Source organism: Panicum virgatum, chromosome 7K (assembly GCF_016808335.1).
Source record: "Panicum virgatum strain AP13 chromosome 7K, P.virgatum_v5, whole genome shotgun sequence".
Taxonomy (NCBI): Eukaryota; Viridiplantae; Streptophyta; class Magnoliopsida; order Poales; family Poaceae; genus Panicum; species Panicum virgatum.
This window is the reverse complement of record NC_053142.1, coordinates 35,799,486-35,819,232: the sequence shown is the minus strand read 5'-3', so window position 1 is coordinate 35,819,232 and position 19,747 is coordinate 35,799,486. Positions and strand designations below refer to the sequence as shown.

Below are 19,747 nucleotides of genomic sequence, written 5' to 3'. Positions count from 1 at the left end.
GATCATGGTAGGACAACAATTATCACAAACAAACGAAAAATGCTAAAGTGTTTAATGTGACCCTTTTTACTACTCCCTCTGATTTTTTTAAATGACGTTAGGATATCAAACTTTAGCTTTTTTGTAGTGTAAAGTTTTCTCTGAAACGTTATTTGTAGTGTAAAGTTTTCTCTGAAACGTCAAATATTAAGGTACGGAGGTAGTACTATTTTACGAATCTAAAGACAGCCCATAGCGTCTCGAAACGTCGCATTTGTCACCTGGGAACCCGTACACTGAGCACGCTCCAGTCGCTCACGCGGGCTATGGAGGAGGCCGCAGCAAGGGAGCGGAAGAGGCCGCGCGAGGGCGACGCGGCTCCTTCCGCCGCGGCGGCGGCGGGGGCGGGGAAGGCGCAGTACGTGTACCTGCCCGTCGCCGACGCCCTCAAGGCCCCCGGCGCCAGGGTCTTCCTCTTCGCCGCCGTCTCCGAGATCGGCGCCGCCGTCCGCAGCCGTGGCACGGGTGAGCCTCACTCTCAAGTCTCAACCCCTCCTTCCTCCCACCCGCCTCCTCCTAGGGTTTAGTCTGGGTTTTAGCAGGGTAAGCGGTGGAGTTTGGCGGTTGTGCTTCGGCTGTTGCAGAGGCCGTCAGTTTCTTCACCGCTTGATGCCGCAAGCTGTATGCTTCCTTCCTTCTTCAGTTCATCTCCAGTCTGATTCAAGTATTCACCTAGGGCTTGTTCTGGACTGCCAATGTTGCGGAAACAGGGAATTTGTGGGGTTAGGTTGCGATTTTTTTGCTGTGAATTCAGAGAAATTTTTGGAATGATTTGTTGAATCGTGCTGGTTACGATCTGCTCGCTGCTTAGCTTGCATTGGGGGGAAATCTCCATGCTTTAGCGTCGCCATATCCCTCATCCCTACAACGCCCCTTTTGGTGATTTTTTGCATCAAGCCATCATGTAGTGAGAGGGATCTTCTGTTGATTGTCATGTTCCATTAATGTTAATGTTTATTCTTTTACTCATATTCCTCAAATCAATGCCGGGACGCTTGACCTTTTTTTTTGTTCATCCCTACATCGCCCCTTTTGGTGATTTTTTGCATCAAGCCATCATGTAGTGAGAGGGATGTTCTGTTGATTGTCATGTTCCATTAATGTTAATGCTTATTCTTTTGCTTATATTCTCAAATCAATGCCGGGACGCTTGACTATTTTTTGTTGTTGCAGATTTCACTCTTACATTGAGGGTTGCAGATCAATCACGTCCAGCTGGGATCTCTGTAACATTTTTTGCTGACAATGTCGCCTTGTTGCCCTGTGTTAAGGCAAGCGGAGATGTGATCAGTCTTCATAATGTCGTGGTACAGCATAAAATGTTATTTAATTATGCCATTTTTCACAGTTCCTGGTATTTCTAAGAGCTAACTTTCCATGTACCTTTTATATGTGTGGTTATCCAAGCCTTTTCTCATCATTTTGAATTTTTAATGACATATTTGACAGCAAGTAGTTCATGTTTACTTTTACCTGCAGATAACAATGCATGGAGAATTTTTTGTTACATTTAACAAGAAATTTTCTTCATTCGCCCTATTTGAGGGCAAGGTATCTACAGAGTGCAGCCCATATCAGACTTCTACAAAATATTATGGGACCCAATATGATAATGAACTTTTGACCCAGATGAGAACGTGGCTTGCTTATAATCCTCCAGGTGACTCCTAATCAATAAATACTATTGCTAATTTCTTTAAATCCACCCATCTGCATGATATTTTTTGTGATGCCTTGATGATGCTCATTCAACTCCAAAGTTACGTGTTTATGAAATATCATGGTGGTGAATATATTCTCATCCAAATAAGAAGCCGGCCTATCTATCATACTTATGGGGCTGAAATACTAATTCAGTTTTTGATTTCTTCATCCCCCCAAGTAGCATGGTGTCAATGTGCTTGAATTTATTTAGGCGTTTAGGGTTATGTATATCCGAAGGGGTAATTTGTTTTAAAAGTTTTTGAATACAACAGCAGTTGCATTATCCCATGTTGGCCGGTTAAGGGATATCTCTGCCAGCTTGCCCTTCAATCAAACACAACAGCAGTTTGAATTTTGTTGTCTACAATTGTTCCTATTTTAGTTAGGCTGCTACCTTCTTGTAGTGAACTCGTGTCACATTTAACTACCTGCTATCCGAATTTCTGATTAGTATACACTATCCTGCTTCTTTAGGATATATATACCTTTATTTCAGCATGGATTCTGTGTTTGCCTCTGTGCAGAGATTTGCGAAATATTTGTATTCATGACTGAATACATGCTTCATCACCATTTCTTGCAACATCTGTTTCTATCTAACTATTTTGCACCATAGGTCTGAAAGATCTTGAATTGCAGTTAAGGAGTTTAAAGTCCGATACTACTTTTGATTTAGTATGCAAGGTTAGTTCTTTATTCAATCACATTGAACCCAAGAGTTATTTTGGCACAGGGTTCTCTCCTAAATCTCTCTCTGCCTTGTAGGTTCTTCATGTCTATGAAAATAACGGTGAATGGATATTTTATGTTTGGGATGGAACTGATACCCCTGCAGCTGAGTTTCAGGCAATGTAGGATTGTAGGTTGTCATTGTTTATTATGTTTAATTGCACCAATAGCTTACAAAACCATCTAGTGTTTTTGAAGTATCACTTGAGCTCTTAATCTTTCTTAGTTTGTTCTTATATGGTGCATTAAACTTGAGCAATGTTAATGAAAAACAAATTTGTAATTTTTGATTGATGAACATGTAGTTTGGATGCTGAGGCGGTTGAGTCATCCCCTTTACATCTGGAAGGAGTGCCTCTACCAAGGGAGGTTTTATGCACAATGCCATGCGTCGGAACTGTTCTAAGGGTTTTCACGAACAGGTATATCAAGGAAGTATTTCACTTGCAAAAGAATATTTACTGGGCCAGGTTCTGCAATATAACTTGCAAGCAAGAGTTTGGGATTTGGAAAGGCATTTTAGGGCCCTCTAGCAGAGTTCGCCTTTTATCTCATGAAGATGGCAGCGTTGTTGATCGCATGAAGTAATCTTCTATTTTCTCATGAATTTGAATGTCTATTGAACATTATGTAAGTAAATTTTATCAATCGCATTGATGCCTCCAGGATGTATGACAGCCGCATCGCCAACCAAGTTCATCGGCAGCCGATGGCGAGCCTCCCTGGGGCATCTAACATTGCTGGTATAGATCATAATCTGATAATTTGTTTTGCCCCACTGATAAGCATATTCTATTTCATGGTTCAAGCCAGGTATTTAGCTTCTGATTCAGCATTTAGTTGATTAGAATAGAAATATTTAAGTGTGCTCCCCAGGCCTTTTTATTTCTAATTACCTGAATAAGTGTATTATTAGCATTTCACTGTTCTATGGGCACATGAAGGTTGTTGTTGTTGAAAAATAAACCTCATTAATATATTTTTTTCATGTGGTATGAATCTGGGTATCTAAATGTAGCACTAGCACATGATGAACTTTTTTATGTTGAAGTGCTTATTTGCATGTGTTATATTGATGAAGCGCTGCATAAAGTTGCAATGCACTTTTGTTGTCGAATGTTGCCCAATTAAGGCTTGCCACATGACAATTTGTTATCAATTCTTTCAGATGTAGAATATGAGGCAGCAGGTTACACAACGTTAATGGAGTCTTTAACTCATGAACAGGTATTACTTCTTTCCATTGTTTTCCAGTGATTTAAGAGTTTCCTTTCTGTGTTAGATTTGATCTAATGTCACCTGACACCCCTAGAACACATGAGCATGTTCACTTTAATTTGTATCCTGGTGATTGGCCTCTCCCTTTCCATAGGAAAACTATATTTTGAGAGTGTTCTGAACTCTGATTCTAAAGCTAGACAGCTTCAATAACTCCCCCTTTTCTTGTGCTAGGTGACGCACAAATTCAAAACCCTGGTCCGTGTTGTGGCAGCATATCCATGTCGAGCTAGTGAACTCCGTTTGCTTTTGACTGGTAGCTATTGTCTTCGGTTGACTCTTGAGGATCCTACAGCGAGAATTCATGCATACGTCCACAAGGATGACGGGGTAATATATTACTAAATCACTCATATGTTTGATTGCTTGATGCTTCGCCTACAGTGGCTTCACTCTTATGTAAGACTGCCTCTGGTGTCCATATTCGTCAATAGTGGAAAATAATCAGTATTAGTAAAAGTTACGTGTGCTAGAAAGTCCTGCTGAATTATGTGTATTATCCTGTCTTCATCTAAATCCATGGCAGGCCAAATTCTTCGGTGGTTTTCTAACAGCAGAAGCGTTGATAAAGAAGATGAACAAGCTACTGGGCATCCCAGAAGAGGATGAGGAAGGCACTCCCTTGACCAGGAACCCACCTTGGATATGGTGTTGCGTGAAATCTTACCGTCTGGACAAAAACGACCCCTGGGGCAGCAGAAGATATCGAATCTTTGGCACAGAGATCAGGGATTGAGTAGGGATGCTGCTTTGTTTTTTTGCTAGTAGGGATGCTGCTTGAATATGCCTGGAAAACCCTTGCAAATGATTCCCATTCATATTGTGTACTATTTGTACGCGCTTAGCACTCCTTTTAGTTTGCCAACTACTGTTGTGCCTAGGACTAAGAATTAGCATGTTGTTGCAGTACCTTTGCTGGCTTGCTTGTGTACAGTCCCATGTAGAACACTAGTATCTTGCTGCACTCTGTAATCTGTATCTGTGAATCCCCTGTATGCTAATTATCTAATGAGATGTAATTGGAAACCCTCCAATTTCCCCCGGCGAATGTGCCGTTTCTTGTGAAATTTCTCCGTTCTGTAGTTTCAGAAGCTCCTGGCAGACGGCTTCTTTATCAGTTTCTGTTGTATTTTTGCAGCAACAATCCTCTGTTGACCTGTGACCTGTATTTTTGCAGCAACAATCCTCTGTTGACCTAGCGAAAAGTTATGCTCATTCGTGAAGAAATTTTGCAAATAAATTTCATTTAGTACTTCATGCATGCAAGATTCTCTAGTTGCGGTAGGAGAAACCAAACAGGGCATATATCTCCTCCCAGCATGTAGACGACTGGTGCTGGAAGACTACAGACTACAGTGCGGTGCCAGCAGTGAAGCGGCCAGTAGGAGCGCTGGTGTACGACGCCCAACGGCTAACGCCCACCCCAATCCAATTAGCCCCACCTCTGCTCCGCGGCACCTCGAATGGAAGCACTCGCTGTAGGATCCGCTCCTCCCCGGCCGGGCCTCGCTGCCCCGACCCGCTACCCCCACCTCCGCCGCCCGAGAACCCTCGCCGCCGCGCGCTGCCGCCCACTCGCCGCGGCCCCCATGGAGGCCGACGGAGGCGGTCGCCCGAGCCCCGCCCCGGCCCGCTGCGCCAGCGCCGAGACGGTCAGTTCCCCGCGCCTTCAGCTGTCGAGCTCGGTTCGCCGAGAATCGCGACCCGAATCGTGAGGTTGTGTGCGGGTATCGTCCTCTCGTGCAGGAGTCGGAGGTGGATGAGGCCGCGACGAGCTCGCCCGCCGCGGAGGCCGCGGCGGCGGGCGCCACGGAGCAAGGGGGCAACGGGAGCCCCGTAGCCTCCATCGAGGGCGTCGACGGGATAAGGATCCGGCGGCGGCCCGTGACGGGGCCGGCGGTGCACTACGTGGGCCCGTTCCAGTTCCGCCTCGAGAACGAGGGGAACACGCCGCGGAACATCCTCGAGAAGATCGTCTGGGACAAGGACGTCGAGGTTTCGCAGGCACGTCCGTGAGATGACCCCGCGCTATGCGCGAGCCCCAGTGCCTGCCTTAGCCCGTGCTCAAATTTTGTGCGTGCTTGCGTTTGGCAGATGAAGGAGAGGCGGCCCCTGTACATGCTGAAGGGGGCGCTGGAGGCTGCTCCTCCGGCGAGGGACTTCGTTGGGGCGCTCAAGGCGTCGTATGATCGGACTGGCTTGCCTGCTCTGATTGCGGAGGTCAAGAAGGCTTCACCGAGCCGGGGTGTTCTCAGGGAGGATTTTGATCCGGTGAGTTTGGGGTATGGATGACTGAATTTTGGCTTGTGGATCTCCAACATCTCATTTGTATTATCAAAATCTATCTATTTGTTATATGTGCATTATAATCCTTGTGTAAGAGTAAATACCATTTCAGTGATAGTTTGTCCTGGGAACTCATTTTGTGGGACCTTAGTAGTAATATATGAACCTGGTATGTTATTGACTGAACTGATTATTGTCAGTGACATATCAAGTGATAATTAGTAATCGCTAATTAATTGTCAGGGAATAATACAACGAACTGTGAGTACGCCAGGATGCCTGTCCTTTCTATAAAACCTGTGCGATGCCTATAGGAGAGATGCGAGGATTAGAATAGAGGTTATACATGTTGTCTGCCTTCAAGTTTTATGTATTACCATTTACCAGATAGCCCATATATGTTGCATGCCTGCTAAAAAATTGTAAAATAAGTGAATAGAGGTCATCTAATAAATGTTTGTTTTTGAATATTGTCTAGTGATAGTAATAGGTTTTATTTGTTGGGATTCTGAAATCTGAATCAACATACATATTTATGTTTTGAAACCAATCAGTTTCTTTAGGCGTGTAATAATGTTTGTTGGGACATAAACAGGTTCAGATCGCTCAGGCATATGAGAAAAATGGAGCAGCATGTCTAAGTGTTCTTACAGATGAAAAATATTTTCAGGTTATTAACTTCTTCACCTTCAGAAATTTTGTCTCATTTCTGTCATCCATTGTTCTTACAGATGAAAAATATTTTCAGGTTATTAACTTCTTCACCTTCAGAAATTTTGTCTCATTTCTGTCATCCATTATTAAATTTTGTATGCTGAATACACATGCTTTCCTTAATATGTGACAGGGAAGTTTTAACTACTTGGAGGCTATACGCAATGCTGGAGTCCAGGTGCTGTATCCACATTGCGTACATACATTTCAGAAATCAATTGTATTCAGATAGGGTACTTCCAGTGCATGAATAGCTCAAGTTCTGAATTGCAAAATGCAGTGCCCTCTTCTGTGCAAAGAGTTCATAGTTGATGCTTGGCAACTTTACTATGCACGGTCCAAGGGTGCAGATGCTGTTCTTCTAATTGCTGCTGTATTACCTGACCGTGATATCAACTACATGTTGAAAATTTGCAAAATACTAGGGATGGCTGCTTTAGTTGAGGTTAGCTGAGCTGTTCTTGCGATATGTTTTATATGTTGTTTCAACTGCCACCTCATGTTGCTCTTGAGTCATTTGATTTATTGATTCAACTGGACTTGTTGCTGAAGGTTCATGATGAAAGGGAAATGAACCGTGTTTTAGGAATCAATGGTGTACAGCTCATTGGCATCAATAACCGCAATCTTGGTATGTTTTTTTACCCTGATTCAATTCCTAGTGACCCCCGACAAATCGTTTAGCTATTTTATCACTTGGAAGCTTGTTGATTCATATCAGAGTATTAAACCATTGGTTTATGCATCTCAAATATCACCGTACTATGAAGATTTGATTGCATGGTAGAGAAGTAATTGGAGTAAACATACAGTCAATCTGACTATTTAAGTGCTTGTATAGGTGGTCACTGTGAGAAAAAAAATTATTATAGACTACTGTAAAATCGTTTAGCTATTTTATCACTTGGAAGCTTGTTGATTCATATCAGAGTATTAAACCATTGGTTTATGCATCTCAAATATCACCGTACTATGAAGATTTGATTGCATGGTAGAGAAGTAATTGGAGTAAACATACAGTCAATCTGACTATTTAAGTGCTTGTATAGGTGGTCACTGTGAGAAAATAAATTATTATAGACTACTGTAATGCTCCAGTCATGTTATTAGGTTGAATAATTCATTGAGGACATCTTCTTTTGCAGAGACATTTGAAGTTGATATTTCAAACACAAAAAAACTTCTGGAAGGTGAACGAGGACAGCTGATAGCTCAGAAGGATGTAATTGTAAGTATTTTCTTTGACATGAGTCTTGTGAAAAGAAAATGAAAGCCTGCTTCCACCTGTCTTTAGGCTACGGCTAGTTTTATAGAATTAATCACTGATCTACAATGTACTAACCTTGCAACGCAAATATCCCACAAGTAACTAGTAGTAGTATGTTTTACATAGTAAATTGACATCAGTAGCTACACTTGGGGCAGCAGTTCTTTATCACGTAATTATTGCCATCATAAACTGCCTCACTATATAGCATATTGCGCTGTCCTGTGAATCAGGCCTATGTACATGTACCTTCAATTCCAACTGTAATTCGTGGATGCCAGTAAACCTATAATGAAATCACTATCCAGCAGTTATGAAAATAACTGCACCATGCCACACATTTGACTGTGCCCAGGAAGTATTACTTCATCGAGCATTCATGTTCTTTCCTATGTTTCAGGTTGTAGGAGAATCTGGTCTGTTCACTCCTGATCACATTTCATTCGTTCAAAACGCCGGGGTCAAAGCAGTAAGTCATCAGCCACTAGACGCCTCCAAAACAAACTCCAGACTCATCTGACGAATTGGCGCTCCTTTGCTTATTTTCTGAGCTGACGACGCTGGTACGTTCGCTGTAGGTTCTCGTTGGGGAGTCTCTCATCAAGCAGGAGGATCCAGGGAAAGCAATCGCTGGGCTTTTCGGCAAAGATATTTCGCACGCGGTTGCTTCCTGAAGATGCAGAAGGGCCGGTCGAGATAATTGAGAAACGCAATGCTGGACCGCATCCGTTTTGTATATCTTGAGGAAAGATGACTCCTTCGGAGGGTTTTTGGTGGTCTTTTGGTGTACCTGACCTGATCAGACGATTTTTCCATTATGCGGTCTTTTTGTGACCTAACCTTCCGGACAGATAAATACAAGATTAAAGTTCGCAAGGTATATTTGAATGATCTGGATGTACGAGAGCAGCTTGATATTTTGTAGAATTGATCTGCATTGTGGCTCGTCTTGTTTGGAGCATGAAAAATTAAACTTCATGCAGTACAGAACGTAAGGATTTGTAGAAATTTTGATGAAAACTGGGCTGTTTTCTATAAATATACTGTAAACATTTTGAAAATGGACTATTTTGTAAATTACTGGGATATTGTCTACAATACAGTATGCTCCAAACTATTTTGTATTTCTGGGACGTCGTCTTCGATACAGTAGTATACACAGCCCAAATTTAAGCTCGTCTTCGTCCATGACATTTTCGACAAATGGGCCTTATACCGACACGGGTTTACAGTCCATTAGATCAGACACAATCAAGCCCAGCTGCCTAACCCCCCGCCGACCGCCGCCGCCATTTTTCTCCAGCGACGGCGACCATGCAGGGCCGCCTCCGCCGCCTACTCCCCGCGCCGCCGCCAAGGGCCCTGCTCTTCCGCGCGCTCTCCTCCTCGCCGCCTCCGAAAGGCGGCGGCGATGGCGGCAGCGGGGTGCCGGTGAAGCAGGTGACGCGGGGGAACCTGGCGGAGGCTCTGGATGAGCTGCGGGTGCGCGTTCGGGAAGCCGCGTTCGTGGGGCTCGACCTGGAGATGAGCGGCGTCACGAGCGCGCCCTGGAGGGACACCTTCGAGCTGGACCGCGACGACGTGCGGTACTTCAAGCTCCGCGACTCCGCGGAGCGGTTCGCCGCCCTGCAGCTCGGCGTTTGCCCCTTCCGATGGGACCCCGCCAAGTCCGCCTTCGTCGCCCATCCGTACGTGCTGCTTTGCCTCTCCCAAATCTCCTTTCTGTTCTAGTAACCCGCCCAGATTTGTGTGCTTCAGGCAACAGCATTTTGGCTTTTTTGTCCTGTTGAAAGTTTCGTGGTGATACTTCGTTGCTTTTGCGGTTTGCGACTAGCAGATTTGTGTGCTTCAGCAACAGCATTTTGGCCTTGTTTTCCTGTAGAAAGTTTTGTAACGACACTTCGTTGGTGCAGAAGTCTCATTGTGGTCTTTGCTTTGATCCTAATAATAACTGCTTACTGCGCTTGTTGCAATGCTCTGCAATGATAATCTCGTATTGAGATAGCAATGATAATGGAGACGTGAGAAAATTCGGATCAAGAATGGCTCATGAACATGGTGTACCTTGCAAAAATTTCGGATATGCCGTACTAGATTGCACTGCCATTCTGCAGAACATGTATGCTAACTGCTAGTGTCTAGCTTCATGGTGGACATGGACGCTGCTCTGGCACACAGCCATCTGAGGCAGATGATTTGAGCTTCATAGATGTGGAGGGCAGAGGTCCAATATTGAATCCTCTGTATCTGTCTTAGTTGTGAAGATTTGCACCTTTGCAGCATATGTAGTTTGGCTTGCCTTTTTATGCGATGTTAATTGTTGATTGCTTGATCACTTGCTAATCAGCTCTGTAGCTGATGTTTTTTTCAGGGCATAACCTTTTCCTTCTTGGCAGGCATAACTTCTTTATCTTCCCTCGCAAGGAGCTGAGTGATTGTCCATCTCATGAGTTTCTTTGTCAGACAACTTCAATTGACTTCTTGGCGAAGTACCAATTTGATTTCAACACATGCTTCCGTGAAGGTGCTTTCTCTTACCTATAATACTTGGTTGAGTTGTTACTTTATGCATTTTCTCTGTCAATTAAGATTGTAAGATGTGCCTATCACACAAAACTCATTTTATAGTTCTAAATTATCTAGTACTTAAGAGTTAACACATGCTCCATGCATGTTATTCCCCGAGGTACTTTTTCATTTACAATATTTGGTTAATCTCAGGAATATCTTATTTATCCAGAGCACAAGAGAAAGAAGCACTACAGAAACTAAATTTGTTGCATCAAGATCAAACATCTGCATCTTCCACCACTTCTGAAGGGGATAGAGATATGCCTCTAGAGAGGGCTGCTGATATCCTTTTCACGGAAAGAATGAAAATGAACTTCAAGGAATGGCGTGATGTGATAGTAAGCAAGCCCGACAGCCATTTGTCAGGAAACACTGAATGTGTGGCAGGACAATTCCAAACAGTTTTCTTCAAAATGCGCCCAGCTATTATGCTTAATGGATTCTCGTCACATCAGTTGCAGCTAATTCAACAGGTATTACTTTCCTTGGAACTTAGAGCTAGCTGGGTAGTTAATTTGTGAAAAAGATACTGTATTCATTCATGAGTTATATCTTTGCTAAAAATTATGAATAGTGTTGTTATGTGATCATCCTTTTTATTGTTTATTTGATGTATTATACGTACACATCCTTGTGATGAAAACAAAAGCAAAAGATGACCACACGCCCCTGCTAAAGTTGTCTCTTTGTACCTTGTTGACCTTCAATTTATTTTGTGTTTTAAAGCAGTCGAAGTGACCAATAGCCAAAGAAATAGATTCTCATAACTCAATGTAGCAGGCACTGAATGGGTTGAACACTTTGGAACATATGCATATTTTTCTTTGTGAATACTATAACAATAAATAGAATGGACACATTGTCCTCCTAAAACATCCAAGTAAAGCATTAATCCTTAAGATACTTGTTCAACAATTCTGGCTGTTGTCATTTTGGTAGTAACTCTGCCATGTAGAATTTACATTCACTGGTTAGATTTAGGATATGTTAGAGCTATTGTGTTTTCTTCTGCACAAAATTTTACTAAGCGGTGTGTGGCAATTAATAACGCTTGTTGTACACTCTGTATCTGTCGTTTGTCTGTGCAGGTTTTGAGAAAAAACTTCAGGGATCTTGTTTATGTCTGTACATTTGGTGAGGATGACACATCTGAAAAGAGAGTTGTTTATTCAGACACTGATGAGGACAAAATATTGCTGATGGTAAGAGAATCAATTTATTTTATTTGGCATGGCACATGATTTGTTACTTTTTTATTTATACTGAGCCTATTTCAAAAGCTGGAGGTCATCTATTTGACTTTAAGTTCAAATGGTGCAGTCCAGCTTTCAGAATTTGCGCATATCATTTCCTTTTGGTTTTAAATTGAAGAGGTGAAATCCATGGGACATAACCTTATTTGTGATCATTGCTCCACTAATCTAAGCAATAGGTAGTGATATTTGTTTCTATTCCAATGCAGAAAGATGTGCAGGAAGATCTACTGAAAAGCAGGGAAGCAAGAATCAAATCAGCAATAGGAATCCGGCATGTCATTGACCTTCTTTCATCGGAAAGGAAATTGATTGTTGGCCATAGTTGTATTCTAGGTACTCTTTTGTCCTTACGGATAATTTATGAGAAGTAACTCCACAGTTGATACATGGTGAGATTCCCAATGCACTGCAGTAACAATTTCTTGTCATGGAAATTTCTGCTCAGATGTGCTGGGAATTTGGACCGATTGATACCAATTGAATTGGTGATTTATCTAGCACTAACTCTTATGCTTCTCAAAATTTTGTTTTGTTTTTATACAGATATTGCACAAATGTATAGCAAGTTTGTCGGTCCTCTTCCTTCATCTATCAAGGAATTTGCCTTAAGTATCCACAAAATTTTCCCACACATCGTAGATACCAGGCATCTTATGTCTGTCGATCAAGCAGTTCAGAAACTGATGAAGCGGAAAAGTAAATCACTGTCTTCAGCTTTCTCATTCTTGTGCCCTGCATCAGATTCATATGCTATGAAGCCATCCAGTCTTTCTCCTGTGAAAATTGAAGTTGAAGGAGATGAAACAAAGTATGTTTTTTTCTGGATCCTTGATATTTTCCGCACTTCAATTTTTTTGCTAACATTTGATATGCTTATGTGGTTATGCCCAAAACTTCTTTGGCATGTACAGAGAACATGCTTTTGAACGTTCCAGTTTAATTGGAATTAGTTGGTTCTAAACAAATTGACATATTGATCCATTCTTCTTTTGTTTGTCCTGCTACCCTGCAGGTCCTCTTGCTTCATTTCAGGTGCTAAGCACGAAGCAGGGTATGATGCATACATGACTGGATGTGTTTTTGCACAGTTGTGCACTTATCTTGATATCAAATTTGAGCAGCTCTCACCTCAGGATAACTTAGCAACAAACAATAAGCTCCAGAAACACATCAATTTTTTGTCCCCAAGCTGGAACAGTGGAACAGTGATTGATTTAAGCAGTGGCATGGAGAGACCAGAGCCAGGTTATATGAGAAGGTATCCTGCTTCTGTGTATGATAACATTGTTCTCATCTGGGGATTCATGTCTAAGGTCAGACCAAAGGAAATTAAGGATTGCATCAGCAAAGTGCTTGGTCCAGGTTCGGTCATATCTGTCTTCTCCATCGATTCCACTGCTGTCCTTGTGCAGTTTAAGAAACCAGAGTCAGTAAACGATTTCTTGGATTTGAAGGCAGTTTTGGAGAGGACGGATAGTGCTATCTCAAGTCTACACCCATTGTCAACTCTATTGGAAGGAGGCCAAACTCGAGCTGCGAAATATGATACCTACAGAGACATCTGCAGCTCTTCTGAATCAAAATATCTTTTTGCTGATCAAGCTGAAGCAGTTTGTGCAACTTCAGAGAATCAGCTCCAAGAGAATGTTGATGACAATCTTATATCTGGTGTGCACCAGAGTATTCTTGATGGCACGGTGCTCGCCTCTGTAAATAAGGGAGATGGAACAAAATCTGGTTCCAAGAATGAAGGCGATGCTGATATTACATGCCAGCATATCTTAGATGCTCTACACAATGGCAGAGCATTGAATGGCAGACGAATGAGAAGCTAATGACTGCTTTTTTTTAAAAAGAAAAGCTAATGACTGCTAGCGGCCTTTATCCACGGGTTTTTAGCAATTTGCCTTTTATTTTGAGGCTTACTGCTCTGAATCTAATAGGGAATATCCCCAATGTCTTTAGGCACAGTGCCATCCCTACGCAGTGCAAAGCTTTGAACTACAGAATACTCTTAATTGTGTACTTATGCAGGGAAGCATTCTTCCTGTTGTCATTTACAAGAATGATTAGTGCATTCTTCCATCCTCTTTTGCTCACTGGATCATACCAATTGAAAATTAACATAAGAGATTTTTTTAAAACTAAAATGAACATAAGAGCTCACTCTTGCATTAATTTTGAACACTTTCGGTCAACCTGACTGTTGGTCGGAGGGATGGGGCGTGGCGGTGGACAACCTCGTATCAACCCTACCGAAGCTCACAAGGCCCCAGCTTGTGCCTTGTGGAGCGTGTGGTTTTGGCATGATGCGACATGCGAGGGTTATGCCCGATAGCTACTGCGGAGCTCAGCGTGCATGATCAAGGCGCTCTTTGGAACATTAGCTCAAGGTTAATTTTGAAAGCTAATATTTAATCTTAAATTGGTAGGCTAAGAATTACCTATTGTTTGGATTTATGGGCTAATGTCTACTCTCCCTCCATTTTCATGTTTAGGTGTGTGCATACTCACATTTTTTGTAGGGACCATACAAAATTAACTTTATTATCACCCCTTGGATGGGCTAAGAATTTTAGAAGTGATAATCCATTTTAGCCCAAAATTATCCTGCTTATTTGGATGCATGAGCGATAATTTGGAGCTAAAAGGTGAGGGATAACCATTATCCCTATGTATCCAAACAGGCCCCAAGTTAGGAGAGTTAGGGAGAAAGTGGGCACCGTCGGAGGTGGCGGCAGTGGCAAATTTTAGGGCGGACGGAAAAATGTCAAAACAACAGCCATTGAGAAGGCCATGGCCAATTGGGACTATTGGAAATAGTTCGGGTAATCTACAAGCTGGTTAATTTCGACTGATTTAATAGTATTTTGTGTGAGAGGGAATAAACCAAAAATAAGTCTAGCAGTGGTGCTGCTGGCCAGCCGAACAGTGGGCAAGTGGGGCTGAAAACTTCACAAAAAATAAGGCTATTGGGGGGTTTAGGTTTCCTCTATTCTTCGGGATATGGTGGGCTAATATTTTTTTTTCTTTTGGTGGCCATCAGCAAGTTCTAAGAATAGTAGGGTTACCAATGTAATATAAACCCTTCTAGCTCAACGAATTTTAGGGTTAGTAGACAAAGGTTTTGTCGGTACCCTGTAGCAGGGATACCTACTACTACTACAGGAAGGCAGGACTCGTGTAGTTATCCGTAACTGCGCGCCAAGGAGCCGAGCAGCCGGACCCCTGCTGTCCGGGCTCCACCTCACCAGACCAACGGCCCCGGACCCGCCCCCTGCTCGGGGAAGGGTCCAGTGTCGCCACGTGTCCCCCGAGGAGGGATGCTTAGCACCGGCGGCCAGAGGCACGGACCTCCCATGGTGGCTCCGGGACCTCCACATGTCTCCCGGACCCCCTAAGCATACGCGCCAGCACTCCGCCCAGGAGGGGTCCGGAGCTGCCGTGTGCCCCACCCACCGCATTTAATGCGGGAGGCTGAGGCGTGCTCTGCCGCCACAGAGCACGGGGCAGCCTTTGCCAAACTCCACTATTGGTCGCATATTATCAAGGTGCATAGTGCAGCCTCAGGCACTGCTCTCGCGGTGTACGTTAGTCTACACCATTAAATGGATACGACGGCACGGCCATTTCCATCATGCCGCCTACGCCGCAAGCTACGCAGCATGAACAGCATGTGTGGCGCAGCCTACCCAGCTAGCTGCAAGCGCCACACCAACATGACAGAACAAGACCACGCCGGTCAGAGGATCTACGCCGGTCAGTACATCCATGCGGACGAGGCAGCGAAATCTCGGAATCAGATCTTCCCCAGGCGTAGCACCATAATAGCGCTAGGCATTATGTTATTTAAATACATCCACGTTGGTCCCACCTATCGGGATCCCAACGGTTATGTACATGCCTCCCTTTGACTATGAAAGGGGAGCACACGCTAGTCTCAGGACAAGTGGACGCACACTCTCTCCCTCACACTCTCAGCTCACCAGCTGGAACCACTCTCGAGCAATCTCTTGTGAGCACAGGCAATACAACACACAGTGGATGTAGGGTATTACGCTCCGGCGGCCCGAACCACTCTAAACCTTCTGTGTTCATCGTGTTCTTGATCTAGATCGGACTAATCCTAGCTACCCCCGAGTATATTTTCCCTCAGGGCTTAGGCGGGTGCATTCTGCCACCCGGCTGGGTTTACCACCCGACATTTGGCGCGCCAGGTAGGGGAAGTTAGCTAGTTTTAGTTCATCTCTCGCTCGTCTCCATGGTTCGGGTGGTGGAGCACTCCCACCACGACGACGACGTGGAGATGGCGGAGGGTGTGGCGTCATCCGCGCCACGCGCCTCTCGCCTTCCTGCGCCAGGGGCAACCGTGCCCGTGGAGCAGCCACCGATGGCAGCGGTGCCCGTTGCACGCTTGCGAGAATCAGGGCGCCCGTCAAAGGCCCCCCTCACAAGCTGCGAGTAGCGAGGCGCTGGCGGCAGCTAGGGAGTTGCTTCGCAACCCTCCGACTGCTGCAGCCTCGCTAGACGCCCTGAGGCAGTGGCGGGACGACGTTGACAGTCTCCTCCATCTGGCTCAGGCCTCGCCTAGTTCCACAAGGACTGGCCAACGACCTCCTCCTGGCAATGCGGTGGTACCCTACGGTGAGGGGTGCGTGAACAGAAGACCTGCGGGCGGAGCTCAACTGCAGGCGCGCGGGTGAGGACGCCCGCATCTCTGTGGAAAGGGCACGAGAACGCCGCCTCAACATCGAGGGCCGCAATCTCAATGCCGACTTGGATGCAGCGGCACCCAGGCTCCCGGGAAACGCCCGGGCACCAGCGGCTGCCCCGGTTGCTGGGGTGGGCTGTGCCGCGCTCGCGGATCATCTCCGCGCGGTGGCCTGGCTGTCCAAGTTTCGTCCACAACTGCCGGAGAAGTACGACGGTACCACTAATCCGTCGGAATTCCTGCAGGTGTACGTCACCGCCATCACAGCAGCTAGTGGCAATGACGCTGTCATGGCGAGCTACTTTCATGTAGCCTTGACTGGGCCAGCCCAGACTTGGCTCATGAACCTCACTCCCGGGACGATTCAGTCCTGGGAGGGGCTCTGTGCCAGATTTACGGCAAACTTTGCCAGTGCTTATCAGTAGCATGGTGTGGAGGCTCACCTCCACGCCGTGAGGCAGAAACCCGGAGAGACGCTCCGGGCATTCATCTCGCGCTTCACCAAGGTACGAGGTACTATCCCTCGTATCTCTGATGCATCTATCATTACTGCATTCCTTCAGGGAGTATGTGATGAGAAGATGTTCGAGAAACTGGCGACACACGAGGTGGAAAGCGTCATCACGCTTTTCTCCCTAGCCGACAAGTGTGCCAGGGCCGCTGAGGGCCGCGCATGGCACTCAGCCCCCCAAGACGGAGTCACCGAGGCTGGTGGCTCCGGAGCTACCGTCCAGGGCGGTGGCAAGAAGAAGAACAAGAACCGCGGTCGCGGGGGGCCCAGGCTGGAGCCCCAATCGCTGCGGCAGCAGCACCAGCTACAGCAGCGGCAGCTGGGGGCCAGAATGCGAATGGCTACACCGACTCTGGCGAAGGCGAGTGCAGCAAGAAGCTGTACGTGATGTACGGCGGAAGCTCAGAACTCGTCTCCCGGAGAGACGTCAAGACCCTTCGCCGAGAGGTCCTCTTGGTGAAGCCAGGGGTCCCGAGGGCGGCGCCTCACCACAGGTGGAGGAACGCCGCCATCTCCTTCGGGCCATCTGACTGCCCGGAGAACATGGCCGGGGCTGGTGTACTACCTCTAGTTACCGCCCCTGTCATAGCTAACATCAGGCTTTATCATGTGCTGATCGACGGCGGGGCTGGCCTCAACGTCATCAGCTATGCAGCGTTCAAGCAGCTGCAGATCCCGGAGTCCAAGCTGGCTCCCTCTCGCCCATTCTCAGGAGTGGGCCCACACCCGGTGTTCCCTCTGGGGAGCATCACTCTACTGGTCACGTTCAGGACTGAGGAGAACTTCTGTACGGAGAACATCCAGTTCGACGTCGCGGAGGTAAACCTCCCGTTCAATGCCATCATTGGCAGGTCGGCGCTCTACCGCTTCATGGCCATTGCCCACTATGGGTACTTGGTCTTGAAGATGCCTTCCCCTGCCGATGTCCTCACCGTGCGGGGTGACCGCACCGCTGTCGTCGCTGCAGTTGAGAAACTGCATGCTCTGGCGGCGGACGCTGCACGCTCCGAGGAGGATACCCCCTCCACCTCGCGAGCCAGGGTGCCCGCAAGGTCACCTAAGGTTCAGCCGTCTGATCCGGATAATGTACCCGTGAAGACCGTGCAGATTGGACCTGACACCTCCATGACCACCCGCATCGCGGGAAACCTGGAGGAGAAATAGGAAGACGCGCTCATCACTTTACTCCGGGCAAATGTGGACGTGTTCGCCTGGGAACCGTCACAGATACCCGGGATCCCCAGGGAAGTGATCGAGCACCATCTGAGGATCTACCCCGACGCCAAATCGGTACGCCAAAAACCTCGGAAGCAGTCCGTGGAGCGGCAGAACTTCATCCGTGAAGAAGTCTGCAAGCTGCTACACGCTGGCTTCATCGAGGACGTCCACCACCCCGAGTGGTTGGCCAATCCGGTCATCGTCCCAAAGGCCAACGGGAAGCTTCGGATGTGCATCGACTACACCAGCCTCAATAAGGCATGTCCCAGAGACCCCTATTCTATTCCACGTATCGATCAGATTGTGGACTCCACCTCCGGGTGTGACCTTTTGTCTTTTCTAGATGCTTACTCTGGTTTCCACCAGATATAGATGTCTAGGGAGGATAGGAAACATACTACTTTTGTAACAGTGGATGGACTTTATTGTTATATTGTCATGCCATATGGTCTGCGGAATACCTTACCCACGTTTGTGTGAGCTACGAACAAAATTTTCTGTAATTTAATTAGGGATATAGTTGTAGCAGCACCGTCCAAATTAAACCGGCTTAAATGCACTAACCATCATCTTAATACTTAATCCAGTTACTGTGCACTTAAAACGGTGTAACCTGACAGGCTGTCGGGTAAAATCCCGATTAAACTACTGTACTCCAGGATCACAATTGCACTTAGACCCGTACGAAGACGAGCACAGGTGTTACCAGCATACAAAAATCTTCAAATTAATTTACAACACCAGTTTTACATAAAAGCCTTCAATACAAACAACAGAGTTCAAACGCACAGCGGAAGTTTAAAACTGAGTTCGAAATACAATACGATAGCTACGACGACGATAAAAGGTGAGCTCCACACCCTGCCCACCGATGTGACGTCGACCTGCCCAATCTTCACGGGGAAGACGGGGCCCACTCGACGGTCCAACCTGGAGGAAGCGGCTGTCCAATCCAGGACGCACAGATCTCCTCGAAGTCCGCAGGGACACAACCTGCTTAGAAGGGTTACAACAACAACCCTGAGTATACTAATACTCAGCAAGGCTTACCCGACCTTGGGTATACTTAGCCCATTACCTAGACATGCAAGGCTTTTTGGCTCTGAAGTTCTTTTGCTGAAAAGCTGCTAGAAGTGAATCCTTACTTTCAATATTTTAGCTCCATTTAGTATACCAAGTATTACTAAGTTCGCCTATTCATCTAAAACACACATGGTGGAACAAATTATCTTTTAGAACAACAGATACAACATTCCATAGCTACCTTTCAAAACTTATTTCACTTCTTACTACGATGTGACGCAGTGACCAAGGTTCTCTTAACCGAGAGAGACGGCGAATCGATCCGATTTAACCTTGCAAGGTGGACCTAACTCACACGACACATGTAAGCCCCGCCGGGCCATGCGCGTCAACTGTTTCCACATTACCACGGCATCTGAACTACGCCTGCTAAAACCCAG

At 45.8% G+C, this 19,747-nt stretch overlaps 3 protein-coding genes across 9 annotated transcripts; all 3 read left to right on the top strand.

Annotated features, from left to right (window-relative positions):
* The first annotated feature begins 242 nt into the window (after positions 1-242).
* Positions 243-4,817, top strand: LOC120641195 (protection of telomeres protein 1b-like). Of its 5 annotated transcripts, none has more exons than XR_005662174.1 (10): positions 243-504; positions 1,213-1,346; positions 1,519-1,699; positions 2,360-2,427; positions 2,509-2,594; positions 2,778-3,056; positions 3,151-3,215; positions 3,641-3,699; positions 3,925-4,149; positions 4,277-4,798. XR_005662174.1 is itself a non-coding variant. In XM_039917204.1 (10 exons), the coding sequence occupies exons 1-10, from the start codon at positions 306-308 to the stop codon at positions 4,484-4,486; spliced, it is 1,437 nt and encodes a 478-aa protein (XP_039773138.1). In that variant the 5' UTR covers positions 246-305; the 3' UTR covers positions 4,487-4,817. The 5 variants fall into 5 exon arrangements, 3 of the variants coding, with proteins under 3 accessions (XP_039773138.1, XP_039773139.1, XP_039773137.1); XM_039917204.1 differs by having other exon boundaries at positions 246-504; positions 3,925-4,080; positions 4,277-4,817; XM_039917205.1 differs by having other exon boundaries at positions 247-504; positions 2,778-2,894; positions 3,139-3,215; positions 3,925-4,080; positions 4,277-4,817.
* A 304-nt stretch (positions 4,818-5,121) lies between these two features.
* On the top strand, positions 5,122-9,078 carry LOC120641194 (indole-3-glycerol phosphate synthase, chloroplastic-like). Of its 3 annotated transcripts, none has more exons than XM_039917201.1 (10): positions 5,122-5,402; positions 5,497-5,754; positions 5,845-6,021; positions 6,707-6,784; positions 6,884-6,928; positions 7,031-7,195; positions 7,303-7,381; positions 7,896-7,978; positions 8,418-8,486; positions 8,596-9,078. In XM_039917201.1, exons 1-10 carry the CDS (start codon positions 5,214-5,216, stop codon positions 8,689-8,691), a joined length of 1,239 nt encoding a protein of 412 aa, XP_039773135.1. In that variant the 5' UTR covers positions 5,122-5,213; the 3' UTR covers positions 8,692-9,078. The 3 variants fall into 3 exon arrangements, with proteins under 3 accessions (XP_039773135.1, XP_039773134.1, XP_039773136.1); XM_039917200.1 differs by having other exon boundaries at positions 6,632-6,784; XM_039917202.1 differs by lacking the exon at positions 6,707-6,784 and adding an exon at positions 6,632-6,706 and having other exon boundaries at positions 5,123-5,402; positions 8,596-9,037.
* Positions 9,079-9,264: 186 nt separating this feature from the next.
* Positions 9,265-13,929, top strand: LOC120641193 (poly(A)-specific ribonuclease PARN-like). Its single transcript, XM_039917198.1, has 7 exons — positions 9,265-9,705; positions 10,414-10,541; positions 10,739-11,061; positions 11,677-11,790; positions 12,051-12,177; positions 12,388-12,652; positions 12,857-13,929. Exons 1-7 carry the CDS (start codon positions 9,332-9,334, stop codon positions 13,677-13,679), a joined length of 2,154 nt encoding a protein of 717 aa, XP_039773132.1. The 5' UTR covers positions 9,265-9,331; the 3' UTR covers positions 13,680-13,929.
* Positions 13,930-19,747: the final 5,818 nt, after the last annotated feature.

Bases quoted from the DNA above. Each gene is read 5' to 3' on its own strand.
- LOC120641195 (XM_039917203.1), top strand. From the start codon at position 306: ATGGAGGAGGCCGCAGCAAGGGAGCGGAAGAGGCCGCGCGAGGGCGAC. The intron at 2,428-2,508 runs GTTAGTTCTTTA...TCTGCCTTGTAG, and splicing joins CTTTTGATTTAGTATGCAAG to GTTCTTCATGTCTATGAAAA. The intron at 2,595-2,777 runs GTAGGATTGTAG...ATGAACATGTAG, and splicing joins GCAGCTGAGTTTCAGGCAAT to TTTGGATGCTGAGGCGGTTG.
- LOC120641194 (XM_039917200.1), top strand. From the start codon at position 5,214: ATGGAAGCACTCGCTGTAGGATCCGCTCCTCCCCGGCCGGGCCTCGCT. The intron at 5,403-5,496 runs GTCAGTTCCCCG...CCTCTCGTGCAG, and splicing joins GCTGCGCCAGCGCCGAGACG to GAGTCGGAGGTGGATGAGGC. The intron at 5,755-5,844 runs GCACGTCCGTGA...TGCGTTTGGCAG, and splicing joins AGGACGTCGAGGTTTCGCAG to ATGAAGGAGAGGCGGCCCCT.
- LOC120641193 (XM_039917198.1), top strand. From the start codon at position 9,332: ATGCAGGGCCGCCTCCGCCGCCTACTCCCCGCGCCGCCGCCAAGGGCC. The intron at 10,542-10,738 runs GTGCTTTCTCTT...GGTTAATCTCAG, and splicing joins CAACACATGCTTCCGTGAAG to GAATATCTTATTTATCCAGA. The intron at 12,653-12,856 runs GTATGTTTTTTT...GCTACCCTGCAG, and splicing joins GTTGAAGGAGATGAAACAAA to GTCCTCTTGCTTCATTTCAG.